Source organism: Monodelphis domestica, chromosome 5 (assembly GCF_027887165.1).
Source record: "Monodelphis domestica isolate mMonDom1 chromosome 5, mMonDom1.pri, whole genome shotgun sequence".
NCBI classification, from domain to species: domain Eukaryota; kingdom Metazoa; phylum Chordata; class Mammalia; order Didelphimorphia; family Didelphidae; genus Monodelphis; species Monodelphis domestica.
This window is the reverse complement of record NC_077231.1, coordinates 202,625,623-202,644,177: the sequence shown is the minus strand read 5'-3', so window position 1 is coordinate 202,644,177 and position 18,555 is coordinate 202,625,623. Positions and strand designations below refer to the sequence as shown.

The 18,555-nt window shown below is 42.9% G+C and overlaps 1 protein-coding gene across 1 annotated transcript in view; it reads right to left on the bottom strand.

The window, feature by feature from the left end:
- Positions 1–7,187: 7,187 nt before the first annotated feature.
- The window catches only part of LOC100618537 (carboxypeptidase A1), a 17,609-nt gene continuing 6,241 nt past the window's right edge, over positions 7,188–18,555 (bottom strand). Inside the window, 9 exon segments of the mRNA XM_056797316.1 lie at positions 7,188–7,462; positions 10,304–10,388; positions 10,701–10,900; positions 12,670–12,760; positions 13,415–13,525; positions 13,928–14,029; positions 15,128–15,231; positions 16,092–16,175; positions 17,988–18,147. Coding sequence (XP_056653294.1) covers positions 7,275–7,462; positions 10,304–10,388; positions 10,701–10,900; positions 12,670–12,760; positions 13,415–13,525; positions 13,928–14,029; positions 15,128–15,231; positions 16,092–16,175; positions 17,988–18,147 — 1,125 coding nt within the window. The 3' untranslated portion in view covers positions 7,188–7,274.

Below are 18,555 nucleotides of genomic sequence, written 5' to 3'. Positions count from 1 at the left end.
GGTTCAGTGGATGGAGAGCCAGGCCCAGAGATGGGAGGTCTTGGGTTCAAATGTGGGCTCAGACACTTCCTAGCTTGGGCAAGTCACTTAACCCTCATTGCCTAGCCCATACCACTCTTCTGCCTTGGAACAAATTTACACAGTCCTTACCTAAGAGTTTAAAAAAAAAAAGGAAAAGGAAATCCCTATAAAGTTTCAAAATAAAAATGCTTCCTATCTATTGAACTATTGTTCCTATCTATTACATTTTTTAAAAAATCCCTTCCTTCCATCTTAGACTCAAAACTAAGTATTGATTCCAAGTCAGAAAAATGAGTAAGGACTAGACAATGGGGGGGGGGGGTAGTGCCTTGCCCAGGGTCCCAACAAAGCTAGGAAGTGTTTGACGTCCAATTTGAATCCAGGACCTCTCCTCTCCAGTCCTGGCTCTCTATCCATTGAGCTACCTCACTGCTTCTATGGCATTTGAGGAAAAGCATTTCCCATAGTCATCCTGTGAAATAGGCAGTACAAATATTAACCCTATCATACAGAAAACTCAGACTAGGCTAACCTATTTGCCCACAATCACATCGCTAATAAGTGTTGAGTCCATCGGTAGTTCTTTATTAAGCACCTACATTATTCCAGACCCTGTCCTGAGTTCTAGGATGTTAAGGCAAAAATACTGTCTCTGCCCTAAAATAACTCTCATTCTGGAGGGGAGACAACACAATTAATAGCACTGTGAATGTGTATTACATTGTATTTTGTAGACAATATAGTAAATAGTGCAGTGTAAATGGAGCTGGCCTTCGGAACCCAGATATCTTGACTCCCAAGTCTCACATGACCTTATTCCATTACTCTGCCTTTCGTGCAGACCCTGTGGGAAGGGCGAGGAGAACTCTTCTGGCCCATCACTTTGACCAGGCTATTTCCCAAACAGACCCCAAAATGATGGGAAAACACAAGCACATGGAAGACCCAAAGGCCAGTCTGTAAAAGGGCTTGATGGAAAACCCAACAGCAGCTTGAGAAGACAGGCATGATCTCCCACCATCCAACATGGCCATCCCGCTTCAGATCTCATTGTCTCATAACCGGAGATCTGGAACAGACCTCGGAGTCCATAGAGCCAGACCTGGAATTGACTAAAAATTCCCTGGTAGTAGCCTGCAGCAATGAGATACCAAAGAGGGAAGCAGTTGGTGATACTTCCTTAGCACTCAGCCAAAGCTGCTGGACCTGGGGGCCTAGGTGGCCCAGTGGATAGAGCACCGAGTCTGGAGTCAGGAAAACCTAAGTTCAAATCCAGCCTCAGATACTTACCAGCTGTATGATTCTGATCAAGTCACTTCATCCTGTTTGCCTTAATAGAGGGAGAAAGGAGGGAAAGAGGGAGGGAGAAAGGAGGGAAGGAAGGAGCAAGAGGGAGGAAAGAAGGAAGGAAGGAGGGAAGAAACAAAGGAAAGAGAAAGAAGAGAGGAAGGAAAAGAACAAAACAATTTATGGGGCACCTAGGTGGCTCAGTGGATAGAAGCCAGGTCTAGAAATGGGTTCATTTTGATCTTGGATACTTCCTAGTTATGTGACCCTGAGCAAGTCACTTAACCCCATTGCCTAGCCCTTTTGCTCTTCTGCCTTGGAACCAATACATAATATTGATTCTAGGCCAGAAGTTAAAGGTTTAAAAAAAAAAGTGACACATACTACACATCCTTGTCAGTCTTTCAACGTGAAAGAGGAACTTGGTGGGACACAATTTCAGGCAGGGCTGCGTCTGTCCCTCTGCCACTGTTGGCACTGAGGGTATGACAGATGGGCATCCATTTCTGGGATCCATATCCTATTCCAGGGAATAATCCATTGAAAACAAGACCCTGAACCTCCAGGCTAGCTCTTGACCTGAGAATGGGAGAAGAGAGATGGACTACAGCCATGAGGGTTTATTCCTTTGGAAGGGGCTGCATCTGGAGACCAAAGGGAATGTTTAGTCTTGTGTTACATGAGAACATGTTTTTCCTTTTACTCTCCTCTTTTTTAATCCAGTTAAATTGCTTACTAAGACCATAATGACCTTTGCTTAGAGGCTTTTGATTGATAGCACACCATGAAGGAAGGGCTTGGCGGTAGGATGAAACATGAGCCAAGAGGTTGATTGACGTACATTCCTCTGGATTATGCAAGAGTCGGGAGAATGGAACATGGGAAGTAGAGTGGATGAGTGATTGGCAGTATCTTCCTTCATCTCTCCAACTGCCTTAGGGGACCAGCAGGCACTCCCACAGTGCCACCTAGCGATGTCTAAGGCTGAACTCCTTCTCTTTTCCTCATAAGCCGCCTTCTCTTCCAAATCTTCCTTATTTCTGCAAAAGGTCCTGCAATCCTTCCATTATTTCACATGAATAATCTCAACATTATTCCCAACTCCTCAATCTCCCTCACCGACCAAATTCAGTCAGTTGCAAATTTTGATGCTTCTGTCTCACATCTCACCTCCAATTTCTTTCCCCGCAGCTAATACCTTAGTGGAGAGGCTCATTTCTCAGCCAGATTATTGCACTGTTCTTCTAATGAGCCTCCCTGCCCCAAGCCTCACTCCCCTCTAGTTAGTGCATCCTACCTATTGCTGCCAAAGTAACATCTCCCTTAAACACAGATCTCTGTCACTCCCTTTATCAACCCACTCCAGCAGCGTCCTACTGCTTCTAGAAGAAAACACAGTTGGCGAGTTAGGGGATGCCTCCCCCAAGCACGTGAAGGCTTCCTGGGGCAAAAGAAGAACAGTTTGTTCCAACAGCCATGAAGGAGGTCGAAGCAGACGCTGTGAAGTGCCTCGAGGTTGGTCAGATATCAGAGCTGCCAAAGTCATCCTCTGTCTCCCAGGCTACCACTAGTTATCCTGACCTCGGAGCCTTGAAAGTAGACTTGGATGACTGGAGGGGAGAGTGAGGCTGATGTGCCCAAAGCCTCATTAGATCCGATTCACACAAGTCAAGACATCCCCCGTATCATCGTCATTGGTCCTCTTGGAAGATGAGGGACAAACAGCAGAAACAAGAAAACAAGAAAAGACTCTGTTTAGTTTTTTAAAACCCTACAAACATGGCCCCAACCTGTCTTTCTCACTCCATCCCCCGTGACATCATCATTGGTCCTCTTCGAAGATGAGGGACAAACAGCAGAAGAAAATATAAACAACTCTGTTTAGTTTTTTAAAGCCCTATTAAATACTAGTTATATAACCAAAAAAAAAGAAAGTCTCTTATAAATAGGGCATATTCTAATGGGCAACATAACACATTAGTAGGTTTCCACTACAAATCAAATGGAAAGATCTGATCGTCCTTAGGATCCTGGAAATTCGGAAGAGTGAAGCAAGAGGAGAACGAGTTGAAGGTGAAGAATAAAACTCAAATGGTTGAGCCCAGAGGGTGAAGGCAAGAGGGCTGAATGAAGGCCTTATGCACTTCCAGCCTAAGATAAAGAGCCGATTCCGTGAGAATGAGGACCCTAGTGGGCCGGACCCAAGGGCGAGGGCTACAGGAGATTAGAGTGACTTGGGAGATCAATGATGGATCCTGGAATCAGCTGGTTCATGTTTAAACTTGCACCAAGCTACTTGATAAAGTTAGATGGTGAGCTCCTTTGGGGCAGGGACTATATTGTTTTCCATTTCTTTTCGTGACTGAAGCTTTGCACATAGTAAACACTTAATAAACATTCCCTTTAATGACTGAACTAGGAATCTGAATTTGTTGTTAAGTCATTTTCAATCACATCTGACTCTTTAGAGTCATTTGGGATTTTCTTGGCAAAAATACTGCCATTGCCTTCTCCAGCTCATTTAACAGATGAGGTAACTGAGGCAAACGGTTCAGTGACTTGTCCAAGGTGACTGAGACTGGATTTGAATCCAGGTCTCAAGCAGTCTTATCTACCCAACTGCTCTAATTTTAATTGTTTTCATTGCTGTTGTAGACAAATTCTTTTGTACCTTGGAGTTAGGAGAATATACCAGTGTTGGAGAAAGAGATTTCAAAGGATTTACAAGATCAGGAATAAGGACAAGAATTAGAATAAACTGGATTGAAAAGAGTAAGGGAATGAATGTTAAAAAAGAAAAAGGCCCTGGCAGATGAGAATAAGAGCTCTCAAGTGCTCTGGGCTCTGAGCTCTGTGCTAACCAGGAAGCTTTACCTGTATCCCTTGCCACTCTGCATCTCAAGGTTCTTGATATCCCTGCTTCTGGTAACAGCAGAAGAATGTGTCATCTACTCCAGGCTCCGAAAATAGATCATAACTGGCTCCTCTCAAAATGAGGCCTTTAAAAAAAAAAATCCTAAATTGCAAGCTGAGGGGAGAGTTTATAATATGTAAAAATGCAGCTATTCTGATGTAAAATTAGAAGTTCATTAATTCCCATTTTTCAAGACATTGCTCACCCAACTGAGGTCTTATTAGGCAAATAGGAACCCTGCCTAAAGTTCCTTTGATTATAGAATGTAACCATCATGAAGAGAAAGAATAAATTATAACCATGAATTTTTATGTCTGAGTTTTAAAAATATCAACCTCGGAGAGTTATTTCCTAGCCCTTCTCCCACTTTGAAAGGTACAAAAGGAATGGCTCTATCCGCATCTTATGCCCAAAGGACCATCCAGCCGTGCCTACCCTTTGACCCAGGTCTGTATCCCAAAGAGATTTTTCAAAAAAGAGGAGGGACCTGCTTGTATGAAAGTATTTATAGCTGCCTTTTCCATGGTGGCAAAGAATTGAAAATGGAGGGGATGCCCATGAATTGAGAAATGGCTGAATAAATTATGGCACATGATGGGGATAGAATACTATTGTACATAAGGAATGGATGATTTCAGAAATATCTGAAAAAACCTCCATGAACTGATGCAGAGAGAAATAAGCAGAACCAGGAGAATGTTGTACACAGTGACAGCAATACTGAAGAATGATCAAGTCTGAAAGAGTTAGTCATCCTCAGCAATCCAATGATCCAGGACAGTTCTGAGGGACTCATGACAAAGAATGTTCTCCACCTCCAGAGGAAGAAACTATTGGTGATCAAAGTTTCTTTATGGTTTTATTTTGGGGTTTTGGTTTTATCTGAGTATTCTCTTACAACAATGACCAAAATGGAAATATGGTATGCGTGATGATACTTGTATAACCCAGATCAAATTGCTCACCATCTCTATAAAGGGAAAGGAAAGGGTGGAAGGGAGACAATTTGGATCTTATACTTTCAGGAAACATGTTGAAAATTGTTTTTACTTATAATTGGGAAAAATAAAATATCTTTGAATTTAAACATGGCATTTGAGCTGGGTCTTGAAGAAAAATAAGGATTTTAAGAGACTAAGGTGAGGGAAGAGCATACTGGTCGTGCCTGACCCCTTTTGGGCATAGGGGACAACTAATGCAAAGACACAAAGATGGTATACGTGGCTTCTTAAAGAAAGTAAAATAAGTATAAATGCCATAGTGTGCCAATGGAGCGATGCATAATAAGGCTGGAAATGTGGGTCAAGACTAGATTGTGAAGGGTCCTAGAGGCCACACACTTTAGGAAAGCCACTTTTGGGGAGGATGGATTGGTGTAGTGTAAAATTTAAATTAATATCTAATAATAGATATTATATTTTATGAGGTTTATTAAGGATTATTAGAAATCAAGGAATAAAGAAGATAAAAAAAAAACACGTGCCCATGGCTGATTAGCCCATTCAAAATCCCCGCACTTAGCTTAGTTTACCACTATACTTCCTACATCATTGCAATGGCAGAGAAGAGAGCGTGGGAAGCTTTACTGCCAGTTAAATACTAATTGTGATCTCGCCAACCAGGGGACTCAGGTGAGATTATTGGGAATTCTGGGAAACATCAAGGACTTCTGGGGATTGAAGTCTAGGCTTCAAAATCTCCATTTATACAGTGGGGGGTGGGGGTGGGGCACAAGACAGGGAAGCCAGGTAAAATCTGTTGCTATTGTCCAGGAGAGAGGTGATGAGGGCCAGGACTACAGGCTGGGGGAATGACAAGAAAGGGGACAGGATTGAGAAATGTAGAAATAGAAATGACAAGATTTGGCATCTGATTGTAAGAGTGACACGGAGGTTCTAAAGCTCAGAAGGATCCTGGGGCCTTCAGCAGAGATAGAAATATTTGGAAGAAATGTGGGCATGGGATAAAAAATAATGAGCTCTGTTTGGGGACATGTTGAGTTTGAGATGCCTACAGAATATCTCCTTCAAAATGCCTAACTTGGTGATATCAGACTAGATAGATTTCAAGAAAGGGATTAAGGCTGGATATGTAGATCTCAGAATGAGTCAAAGAGAGATGATAATTCAATCCTCAGGACTTCAAGCATGAGCATGAAGCCTTTTCCCAGCCCTGCTTTGCCTTATTTATTTGTACTTTTTCTATTTATTCTCTATGTACTTATTTTATGGGCAGCTAGGAAATGCCATGGATGGAGTGCTGGGCCTGGAATCAGGAAGCCTCATCTTCCTGAATCCAAATCTGGCCTCAGATACTAGTTGAGTGACCATAGGCAAAACCACTTAACCCTGGTTGCCTCAGTTTCCTCCTTTGTAAAAAGAGTTGGAGAAGGAAATGGCAAACCACTACAGTGTCTTTGCCAAGAAAACCCCAAAAGAGTCAGACCCAACCAAACAAGGATGAACAACTTTCTGACTCCCAAGTTCAGCCCTCTATCTATTATGTGTCACCTCCTAGGAATCAGGAGAAGGGAAGGAATCCAGGAAAAGTATCCAGAGAGAGGATAGAACTGTGAGCATAATTAAAGGCTTTGAAGATCCCCTCCAGATCTCAATCTGACCTCTGATCCAACCGGAGGCAATCTAATGAAAACCAACACTCTCCAGATTAGAATCTTAACTTCGGAACCTTAATCATAGACCCTTCGCTTCAGAAGAGAGAAGCTAGAGTTCCACCTTGCACAACTTCCCAACAAAACTGGGAGGAACTAACCAGATTTTCCCCTATTTTAAAAGCAACAGCATAGGGGAAGCTCAGTGGCTTTAGGTGGGTCTAGAGATGGAAGGTCTATTGCTTCTAAGACAAAAGGTAAGAGTTTTTAAAAAATAAATAAAATAAATTAAATTAAAAAAAATTTTTTTAAAAGCAGCAGAACAAAACAGCCCAGGCATTCACACATCCTTGTTGCTTTACATTCTGAGAACTTTATTGGCTCTAGTGGTAGGTTCACAATAGAGGATATCTGGAGCCAAGATCAGGAGCCAAAGCTGACTTAATAAGGATGCTTCAGAGTATAATCCATAATGGTCATCAGACCCAGCCAGGTCTCCTGGGCAGTAGGGACTATCTGTTTGGCAGGCAGCAGGAAACCATAGAGGCCGGTGTCCCGGAGCTCAAAAGTATAAGAGTACTTGATGCCTGAGTTGTAGGTCCAGTCAATGGTGCCACCACTGGCTTGGTCTGGGAGGAAAACAAAAAGGAAACCCAAGAGTCAACCACACTTTGCAAAGTGCTTCGCATATGGCATCTCATTTTTATTAATATCTCCATTTTATAGATGCAGAAACAAGTGGGGACAGCTGGGTGGCTCAGTGGATGGTGTAAACCTCAAAATTTCTTAGACTTATAAATGTTGGAAATTTCACCATTGGGAAATTTCATACTTGAAAAATTTCCTATTGATAGTGGGTCTTGACTATTGGAATGTGAACCCCATTGGCATGGGAGGTTCCTTCTCCTTCCCTTCTTAAGATTACTTTAGGACAGAAACCCTTTGCTGAACAATGGAAAGGACTTTGACCTATGCTTAAGCATAGAACAGGAATTTCTTTGAGTCATGATTGATTTTAGAATTGATACAATGGAGATACTTGGAATCAATCTCCACCCTATTCAGTCCTAACAGGATTGAGTAAGGGCTGCAGCCTAGATCAAAATTTAATTATTTCAATCTCTACCCTACTCAGGTTAACAGGATTTAGAAAGGGCTGTAGCAAAGGATCAAAGATTTAATTATTTGAAAATATGACCTTCAACAGACATGTGCAAAGCCAGAAGACCTCTGGGCGGTCCTGGGTTAAGCTAGAGCCTCCATTGGCACAGGGAAATTGATGGACAGGTGATTGGTAGATGTGAGGACTGAGGGGAGGGAACTTGGATGGTTTCCTTAAAGAGAGAGGGATCTGAAGACTGGGGGTGGTTGAGAAGTTTGCCAGAGTGGTTGCGGTGTGCTCTGAGAAGCTTGCGCTGAAGGAAGCTGAAAGTGGGATCCCCGGAGACTGTTTCTCCATTTTTGGTCACGTGAGTAATAGGGACTGATCTCCTTTCATTGCCCCAGCTATCTAAGGGCTTGGGCCTTTGGCCCAGCCTAAACAGGAGGGGTATTTAAGCCCTATTCCCTTCTCTCCCTTTTTCTCTCTATCTCTAATTCCTTTCTTCCTCCTATTGTAATTAAACTCCATAAAAGATTGACTGCTGACTTGAGTTTTCATTTAGGAATTACATAGCTGAATTCCTTGGCGACCTTAAATTAATATATATCAGTCTTTTAAAGTGATTTCCTTGTAACAATGGAGAGCCAGGACAGGAGATGAGAGATCTTAGGTTCAAATTTGACTCAAACACTTCCCAGCTGGGTGACCCTGGGCAAGTCACTTAACCCCTGTTGCCTAGCCCTTACTGCTCTTCTGCCTTGATACCAGTGCACGGTATTGATCCTAAGATGGGAAGTAAGGGTTAAAAAAAACTCACAAATAAAAATTAAGGGACTGGCCCAGGATCGCACAGCTGGTAAATATCTGAGGTAGGACTTGAATTCAGGTTTTCACAACTCCAAAATCCAATGGTCTATTGATTACACTGCCCAATGCATAAATGCTTAGCACAGTGCTAGATATATAACAATAAATATATCTATGTACATATATACATATCAAGAGAGAGGTGTGGGGCTCAAGAAGTACTTACTGATTGGTGGAGAGGCATCTAGAGTGACTACCCAAGCAACCCATTCCAAATGTTGGACCCTGAACCCAAGTTCAAGAAATTGGCAAGTACTGGTTCTGTTCATTCTTGAAGGAATACTGAGAAACCATGTCAGGCACCTTTAAAGCTTCCTTAGGTATTAGAAATATTTCTATATTCTCTCTCTCTCTCTCTCTCTCTCTCTCTCTCTCTCTCTCTCTCTCTATATATATATATATATATATATATATATATATATATATATATATATATATATATATATATATATAGCTAGGCTAGGCTACTAAACTTAGAGGAATTACTTCCCCCTTAGAACATGAGCCAAGGTTTACACCCTGTGGGGTTCTGGTCAGCCTAGGGCAAAGCCAGAACATAAGGAGAAAAGCTAGAGATGGAGTAGCTGCCCTCTGCCCCTCCCTCTCCTCTCTGTCTCCCTCTGAATCTGTCTTTATCTCTCTCTTGTTCTCTCCCCTCTCTCTGTCTTCCTCCTCTGTCTCTTTCTCCAAACTGCCCAAGTAGTCCCTGGAGGGACCGATGGGCTTTGCTATAGCTAAAGGGTAATGTTAGAAGGTGAGAGAGGAGGGGGCCACTAGAATTTAACTTCAGGACCCTCCTGAGAGAGAATCTCTGGGATGAATACAAAGAGTGCTCCTTCTGGGTTCAAAGGATCTGTGTGATTTGGGAGAAGTTAGAATCTCTCTGAGCCTCAGTTTCTCTCATTTTTAGACGTGGGGGTTAGACTGTGATCCTGAAGCTCTCCTCAGTCTAAATGTTGGCCACAGTCTTCTGTAGACCTAACAGGAGAAATCTAAAGATCTCCTAAGGATAGATTGGGACCACAGGGGAAAACAGCAGAGTGATTGTGGAATAATCTGGTGACTGAAAGAATGATTCCGGGGCCAGATGCTTCTAAACATTTTTTGGTGTCATCAAGCCCTTGTGTGGTCTGGCAAAGCCCATGCACTGACTCTGAATAAAGTTTTTAAATGCACAAAATAAAATACTTCAGATTATGAAGGAAGCAAATAATGTTGAGATATAATTCTTGGATTTTTTTAAAGGTTCATGGTTCCCAGGTTAAGGACTCCTGTTCTAAATGATCAGCCCATGAGTCAAGGGACAAGGAATAACCACTGGTCTTCCCATTATAATAGCAATGTCAGTCTGGTCACCACCATTCTCACCTTCCCAGTTTCCAGTGCCCAAGCCCAATTCATTCCACGAGCTATTTCCTCCCCAAGACAGACTCTCTGAAGGCAGGGACCCAAGACCTTCCTTTTGCTCTATCTCCAGGTGAAAGCCAATGGGATCACTTACAGATAGTAGTGATGATGCTGCCATACTTGTACTTGGTCCCATACAGAGAAGCCAGGTTTTCCACTGCAGCTTTGGCCAGCTGATCCTTGAGGGGGAAAAATAGAGTGAAACCTCCCACCACACACACACACACACACACACACACACACACATGTCCTAAGAGGAGAAGCCTGGAGGTCCCCAGAGGACATACGGGGTCTGTGGGATTAGAGATGGGAAAGAGGAAGAATGAGTGTGGGCAAATATGCCCAAAATTTGCCCCAAAAATTTTGCCCAAAAAATTAGACCCCAAAAAAATTTGGGCAAAAAAATCAAAATTATAAAGTTGTCAATTCATTATTCCTTTGAACAGTCTGGTGAGGACTAGAATAGGGATTGAGCAGAGGATTAAACATACCAGCTCTGATTGATGGGCAACTCGGGTTGTGGTGTAGCCATAGGGGTAGAGGAGGAGTTGAGAGTAGCTATGGATGGAAATGAAAGCCTTGATGTTCCCATGGTTTGTCACGAAGTCTACAATGGACTTGACCTCCACTTCTGAGTTTGCAAACTTGCCGCGGTAAGTCTCTGAACAAGGGTTGCTGCTGGCTCCAGCCTCTGAAGGAAAAAAGACAACATTTAGCATTCTCAAAACCAGTCAGTAGCTTCTCTTAGTCCTCTGTGTGTGTGTGTGTGTGTGTGTGTGTGTGTGTGTGTGTGTGTGTGTTTGGGGTCCAAGACAAAGTGGAAAGGAGTGAGATGGAAACCACCTCCAAAGAGATAAGGAGGGTTCATAGTGGCAGATATGAGTCAGTAAAAAAGTTGAGGCTGTAATATTAAATTCTAGGTTGAACAAAGTCTGAGTGGAACAGAGATTTTCGATGAATTTCTCTCTAGAATAACGATGCTAGCTTGACTGGGTTAGTGGGCAGTGCTATATAATGGGGGAAAGAGTATCGATAAAAACCTATTTTTAAATCTATAAAAGAAAACAAAAAGGAGGGCAGAAGGGAACACAGAAAAACAGTTTTGTTCCTACTTTGTTGAAGGGGAAAGGAGAATAGAGGAGAGAATAGAGAGAGATACAGAGAGACAAAAAGAGAATGAAGAGAGATAGAGGGGGAGAGAGAGAGGAGAGGCAGAAAGACAAAGGAGAGAGGAGAGAATGAGGAGAGAGATAAAAAAGAATGAAGAGAGAAGAGAGACAGAGAAAGAGAGAATGGAGATAGAGAAAAAGGAGTAGAGGCAGACAGACAGACAAATGGCATAGTGGATATAATGCTGGGCCTGAAGTCAGGAAAAGTTGAGTTCAAATTTGACCTTGATACTTAATAGCTTGGGCAAGTCTTTTAACCTGTTTGTCTCCATTTTCCTCATTTATAAAATGGGGATAATCATAGTACCTGCCTTACAGGATGATATGAATAAATTGCTTAGAACAATGCCTGGTCCATGGTAGGTGCCATGTAAATGTAATGTGTAGATAGAGGAATTACTGAGAATTAAGCAAGGTTATTGCTAAATGCATCCTCCTTATCATCACTCCATTTCTTGAAATATACTTGTTCAGATTGAGGGGCAACTAAAGTAGTCAAAGCCTGCAGCATCTTTCCTTGAGGAGCAATCCCAAGCTTCAGGGACTCAGTTGACATTCCATCACCCCTCCCCACTAAGAACAGAGTTCTGCTTCCAAGGTAAAAGGCTTGTTCTCACCCCAAAGACTGAGCAGTGTTTTGGAGTCAGAGGTTCAAATCCTTCCTCTGTCTACTACTTATGTGAGTAACCTTGGACAAACTACTTAACTGAATTTCAGTATAATTTGTTTCCTTTGTTATCCTATACATTTTATCTTATGCACTTTAAAAACTTCTGAGGAGGATTCCATAGGCTTCCTCCAATAGCTGAAGAGATCCGTGTCACAGAAAAGGTTAAGGACATTTAGTCTAGAACCTTGGACTCTGCCCCTAGGATGCTGGGCTCTGGTAGAGGAGCCTTGCCTTCTCTTGTCCACCCCCTGAACTCCATGTCACTTCTCGGCCATCTCCACATCATGCTATTGCATAGTGTCCTTTTTATTCCTGTTCAGTCATGTCCAACTCTTCCTGACCCCATTTGGAGTTTTCCTGGCAGAGAGAATGGAATAGTTTGATATTTCCTTCTCCAGCTCATTTTATAGATAAGGAAACTGAAGAAAACAGATTTGCCCAGAATCATCTAGCCAATAAATGTCTGAGGCCAGATTTGAACTCAAGAAGATGAACTCAAGTTCCTGACTTTAGCCCCAGCCCTCTATCCACCAAACCACCTAGCTGCCTATATGAGCTTGATCCATAGAAGGCACTCAATAAATTCTTGTGGATTGATTGATTAACCTTATCTTGACCTACCTCCAAAGCCAGCATCCCAGTTCCTGTTGGGATCCACTCCAACACAGCTGGATCCAGCTGTAATGGACCTGGTCTTACGCCACAAACGGTTCTAGGACAAGGAGGGGAAAATCAGTTGACCAACAAAGATATACCTAAGGCACCCAACAGCAGGCTGGGTATTGTGGACGATACATAAGAAAAAATGATCCCTAATCTTGATGAGGTTATAACCTAACTAGGGAGAAAACATTTAACAGGTGAAGCCATTAGAGAAGAATTTAAAGTTCAGTTGTGTGAGACTGACTATCAATTAGTGCATTCACACTCAGAAAAGAGGATCAGATTGAGCAAAAGTAGTTAGAGATGGCTTTGTAGACTAGATGAGACTTAAAAACAAACCCAGAGAACCCTTTAATTTGGGCTCTATCCAGGAAATGAGAATATTGACATTTAGTGTCAGGGAAAAGAACTGGGAGGTGGAGGTTAGTCAGTTATATTCACCAATTAAGAGAAATGGAATTAGAGTAAAGAAAGCATAGGATTATTACCCTCTTCTGATTGCACCATCCACTGTTGGAGGTGTCCAAATAAGGCAAGGACCCACCAGTCTTCTCTTTCTATCCGTGGATTGGTGACCCCTAGGTGGACAGCTCAATTTGCTGCCTCCTGAAGCTGTCCTTTCCCAAGAACCATGGAACTGAAATTTAGGCAGGAGAGTCATCCTAGAAGTCTAGGAACCTGAGACAAAGGAAAGGCACTCTACCTTGGAGTGGGTGTAGGCAAAACCATCGGGGTTGGTGACAATCTCTAGGAAGATGTCCATAGAATCCAGGATGGCAGTGAGCTGCTCATCTTGGCCATAGTCGTCAGTGATCTAGGTGAAGGAGGGACACAATGTGTTTCATGATTGGAGAAGCACAAAGAGGGTGGTATCCCAGGAAGAAAGGTCAATTCCCCTCAACTTTTCTTTCCAAACTAAGAGAGATGTAGTAAAGAGAAGAGAGAGGAATAAGCTCCACTCCTTGGCCTGCGACTCAGGCTAATAAGACCCAGATTCTTAAAGTTAATAGGATCTAATTTTTCCCTCCCTCTCAGAAGGTATAGGGGGTAATAAATAGCCCTGGGAGGTATAGAATCTTGGCTGAGTAGAGCAAAGACCTAAAGGCTCTCTCATAGAGCATTAAGTCTACAGGACAGCCCAGGACTATATCTCCTCCTCCCAGTTCAGGAAGTAAATGGATTTCCTTTCCCCCCTAATCCAATCCCTAGGACTCACCTTCTTAGCAAACCAAACTCCACTGGCCTGGGTGACCCATTCTCGGGAATGGATGCCAGTGTCAATCCAGATGGCAGGACGATTGGTTCCCCCAGTACTGAACTGGAATAGAAAGAGGAATAAAATTCAGTACAGTCTCCCAATGGATTGCCTTCTTCAGCAGATCTGTATTCTGAGCTCCAAGTCCTAAACTTCCCAACACTCAGTCCCCTGTCCTATTCCCTTAGATATGCAGTAGCATTAATGAGGTGCCTCCAAAGCCTGAGCCAATCACCCAGAACTAGGCAGCTTCCCTTCTCCATCAAATATCCTGGCACTCTGTAGGGAGGTCTGAGACCAAGCACCATGCCTGAACCATAACTCAATCCAAGACCTATATCTCTGCTATTTCTATGTTCTCCTAGTTCTGCCTGCTGGAGCCAAGCAAAATAAATCTAATCTCTGTGTTTCTCAAGATGGCCCTTCCAATACCTGAATTTAACCATTATACCCTGTCCCATCCCTGCCAACACACTCTGCAGGTCTCTCTTCTTCATGCAGGCAGAAGCACAAAGAGAAGCATCATTAGAACCTAATGGACAGAGGGGTTTCCAGCAGGGCATCTTGAAATTGCCCCAGACCCTTTTCTCTGAATCGGTCTGGAAACATTAACAAAGAGAAGAGAAGATAATGAGCTCTGGGGCTTTCCTTTAGGCACCTCTGAGATCAAAGGGGCAGAGTGCTTAGAACTTGGAGTAGGGAAGGTGTCCCGGCTGCAGACAACCCCAAAAGCGATGGAATCTACAATTCAGTTGTTTCTCAGTAGGTTGAGATTGGAATCTGGCAGCTGCCCCAGAGCCGATCTCCAAGCCTTGTCATTTCTGCCTTCACAACGCTTCTCCCATCTGGCCCCTTCTCTCCAGTCACACAGCTACCATCATCCATCAGGCCCTCTTCCCTCTACCCCAGATTAATGGGAGAGCCTCCTCCTGCTAGATCTCCCTACCTTGAGTCTTTCCCCATTCCAGTCTACATTGCTACCGAAGTCATTGTTCTTCATTGTAAAATTTTACCATGTGAGACTTGTTTTTGTACCCTCTGAATCAGCCAACTCCACTGACTTCCTATGGCCTCTAGGATGAACTATAAATCTCTTCTGTGTGACTTTTAAACCATTTATGTAGCCTGGTCTGTAACTACAGAGGTCTAGGCTTGTGGTACCTTCAGAACATTGATGGGGCGACCTTCGTAGCTGTTGCCAATTTGAATCTTACTAACAAGGTTGGGGTTCTCAGCCACAAGCAGATCCATAAATTCATAGATCTGTAGACAAAAGCATAGAAAAGAGAGGGAGAACAATTTGAGACACTTTAGGCACATTATCTCATGAGATCCTCCCTACACAGCCATGAGATAGACAGTACAAGTTTTATTATTACCCTCATTTTAGAGAAAATGAAACGGAGACTCAAAAAGATACTCAAGATCCCACAGGTAGTGAGAGGCAGAGCCAGGTTATGAATCCCTGTCTTCTGGCCCTAAGCTAGTAATCTTTCCCCTAGACCACAGGAGAGCCATCATGGCCCCTGCAGACCATTTCCCTCGGACTATTCATCTTGTCTGTTCTTTTCCAAGCATCTTGATGTCTCCCTTTGCCCTAGATATTAGGATGTGAGTCCAAAATTAAGAAAATCCTCTGGGAGTCACAAAACCCAGCAAACTCAGCATTCAGTGGTCAGAAAGAACCCTGATCTAGAGAGAGAAAACATTTGCACACATGTGAGCACACATACACATACATACACACACCTTGTAAAAGGAAAGAGGAAAGCAATGATAGTAGCTGACATTAATACAACACTTAAGTTAGTGTACATATATATGAATATATATATTTTTTCTCATTAGATCTACACTACTACCCTCTGAGACAGGTACTGTTATCCCCATTTTACTGGTGAGGAAACCAAGGCTCAAATAGGTTAATTTACTTGTCCATGGTCATCATTTGTCAGTAAATGAAGCAGACTCAAGTCTGACTGATTCTCTATACTCTGCTATGAGACCCATTTCTCGGATATATCATCTGAGAACATGTGTAATGAGGGGAGAGTACTATGTGGGGTTCTAGGAATCAGTAGCACCTGCCCAAGGGTTGAGGTGGTCTCTCAGAGCCTCTTACCCTCATCCAGAGTGTGGTAGGTGGCATAACTGAAGGTGTCTGTGGAGTGTGCCCTTGATTTGAAGGCAAACATCTGTTCTCTTCATCCTTCAGCAGCACCTGATAGGTCAGAGGAGGGGACCAATTGTTAAGAAAGAATCTACTCCTGCCTGCCCTTTGATCCAGCCATAGCACTGCTGGATTTTGTACTCCCAAAGAGATCATAAGGAAAAAGACTTGTACAAGAATATTCATAGCTGCACTCTTTGTGGTGGCAAAAATTGGAAAATGAGGAATGCCCTTCCATTGGGGAATGGCTGAACAAATGGTGGTATATTCTGGTGATGGAATACTATTGTGCTCAAAGGAATAATAAAGTGGAGGAATTCCATGGGGACTGGAACAACCTCCAGGAAGTAATGCAGAGTGAGAGGAGCAGAATCAGGAAAACATTGTACACAGAGACTGATACACTGTGGCACAATTGAATGTAATGGACTTCTCTACTAGTAGCAATGCAATGATCCAGGACAATTCTGAGGGACTTACAAGAAAGAACACTATCCATATTCAGAGGAAGATCTGTGGGAGTAGAAACACAGAAGAAAAACAACTGTTTGATCACATGGTTTGATAGGGATATGATTGGGGATGTAGACTCTAAACGATCACCCAGTGCAAATATCAATAATATGGAAATAGATCTGGATCAATGACACATGTAAAACCCAGTGGAATTGCACATTGGCTATGGGGAGGGAAAGAACATGAATCATGTAACCATGGAAAAATATTCTAAAAGAAAGAAAGAAGAAGAGAAAGAAAAAAGAAAGAGAAAGAAAGAAAGAAAGAAAGAAAAGAAAGAAAGAAAGAAAGAAAGAAAGAAAGAAAGAAAGAAAGAAAGAAAGAAAGAAAGAAAGAAAGAAAGAAAGAAAGAAAGAAAGAAAGAAAGAAAGAAAGAAAGAAAGAAAGAAAGAAAGAAAGAAGAAGAGAGGAAGGAAGAAGGAGGAAGGAAGGAAGGAAGGAAGGGAGGAAGGGAGGGAGGAAGGAAGGAAGGAAGAAGGAAGGAAGGAAGGAAGAAGGAAAGAAGGAAGGAAGGAAGGAAGGAAGGAAGGAAGGAAGGAAGGAAGGAAGGAAGGAAGGAAGGAAGGAAGGAAAGAAGGAAGGAAGGAAGGAAGAAGGAAGGAAGGAAGGAAGGAAGGAAGGAAGGAAGGAAGGAAGGAAGGAAGGAAGGAAGGAAGGAAGGAAGGAAGGAAGGAAGGAAGGAAGAAGGAAGGAAGGAAGAAAAAGGAAGGAAGGAAGGAAAAAAGGAAGGAAGGAAGGAACAGTTTACTCCACATTCTCTCCACCATTTCTCTTTTCTCCTTGGAAACAGATGCTAAAAGCAGTTTGACAAAAGAGCTAAGCTGACCCCACACATGGGTGAAGGAGGTGGCAACTTAGGTAGTGGAATTTGATGCCCACTGGCCATCCAAGTATCTCATCATCCTCTCCAACCCCTGGTGAGCCATGTCACCACCTTCCCATCTTATTGCTAAATAGTCATACAGAAAGGGAAGAAACTGAAGTATTTCCAGAAGGCTGTTAAATGGTATAATCTGACTTAAGAAAAAAGGTGGGGGGCCTTACTTACCAAGGGTTAGTTGATCAATTAGCTTGTTAGAAAATCAGTTTTGAGAACAGGAATAGGTCAATAGATTATGGAAGGGCATGCATGGACTAGGACAATAGAGGATCTGGGGAGTGAGTGATGAAGGGTTATTGAAGAAGGACAAAAGATATCCCAAAGAGAATATTTTCTTCTTTTACCATTTGCTCGGGGTTCAGGGATTGAGATTGGGAACTGTGATCTCCCTTAATAAGAGATCCGAATTTTGGGTCTGCTGGACCATGCTGATTCCCCCTCTGCCCTTCTATAACCCATGGTTGCCTGTTCTTCAATTACCTGCACATCCTTGATCATGATGGAATACTTGATGCCGTGGGACTCCAGGAACACTTTGACAGCTTGGACACTGGGGAAGGGCACACGGACATCGATGGGGGTGGAGGGTTGGGAGGGACCACGCCAGAAGTCCAGCTGTAGAGGACAAAAACTATAACTGTCATGGGGAGTCCAAAATGTGCTTCCTAAACCACCAGGACAAGGAGAGAGGGATACACGGCCAGGATGAGGAAGAAGGATGTTTGGGTCAAAATTTCCTTTATCGGGTTTAGGATACAGGCTAAGAGAAGCAATAAGAACAATTGTGGTTTATGTGGTGACCTGGGACTAGGAGACTACAGAAAAGGGAGAGTAAACCAGGAAATGGGATAGAAGAGATGGTAAAATGAGAAGAAGCAGGCATATGGGGAGAGGAAGAAAAGGTAGGGATGTATCTAGGGCCACTTGTAAGAAAAGAAACAAAGGCTGAGGAGCAGAAGAGGGAGAGAATTTTTTTTAAGAGATGGAAGGAAGCTAGGTAGCTCAGTGGAGAGATAGGCCAAG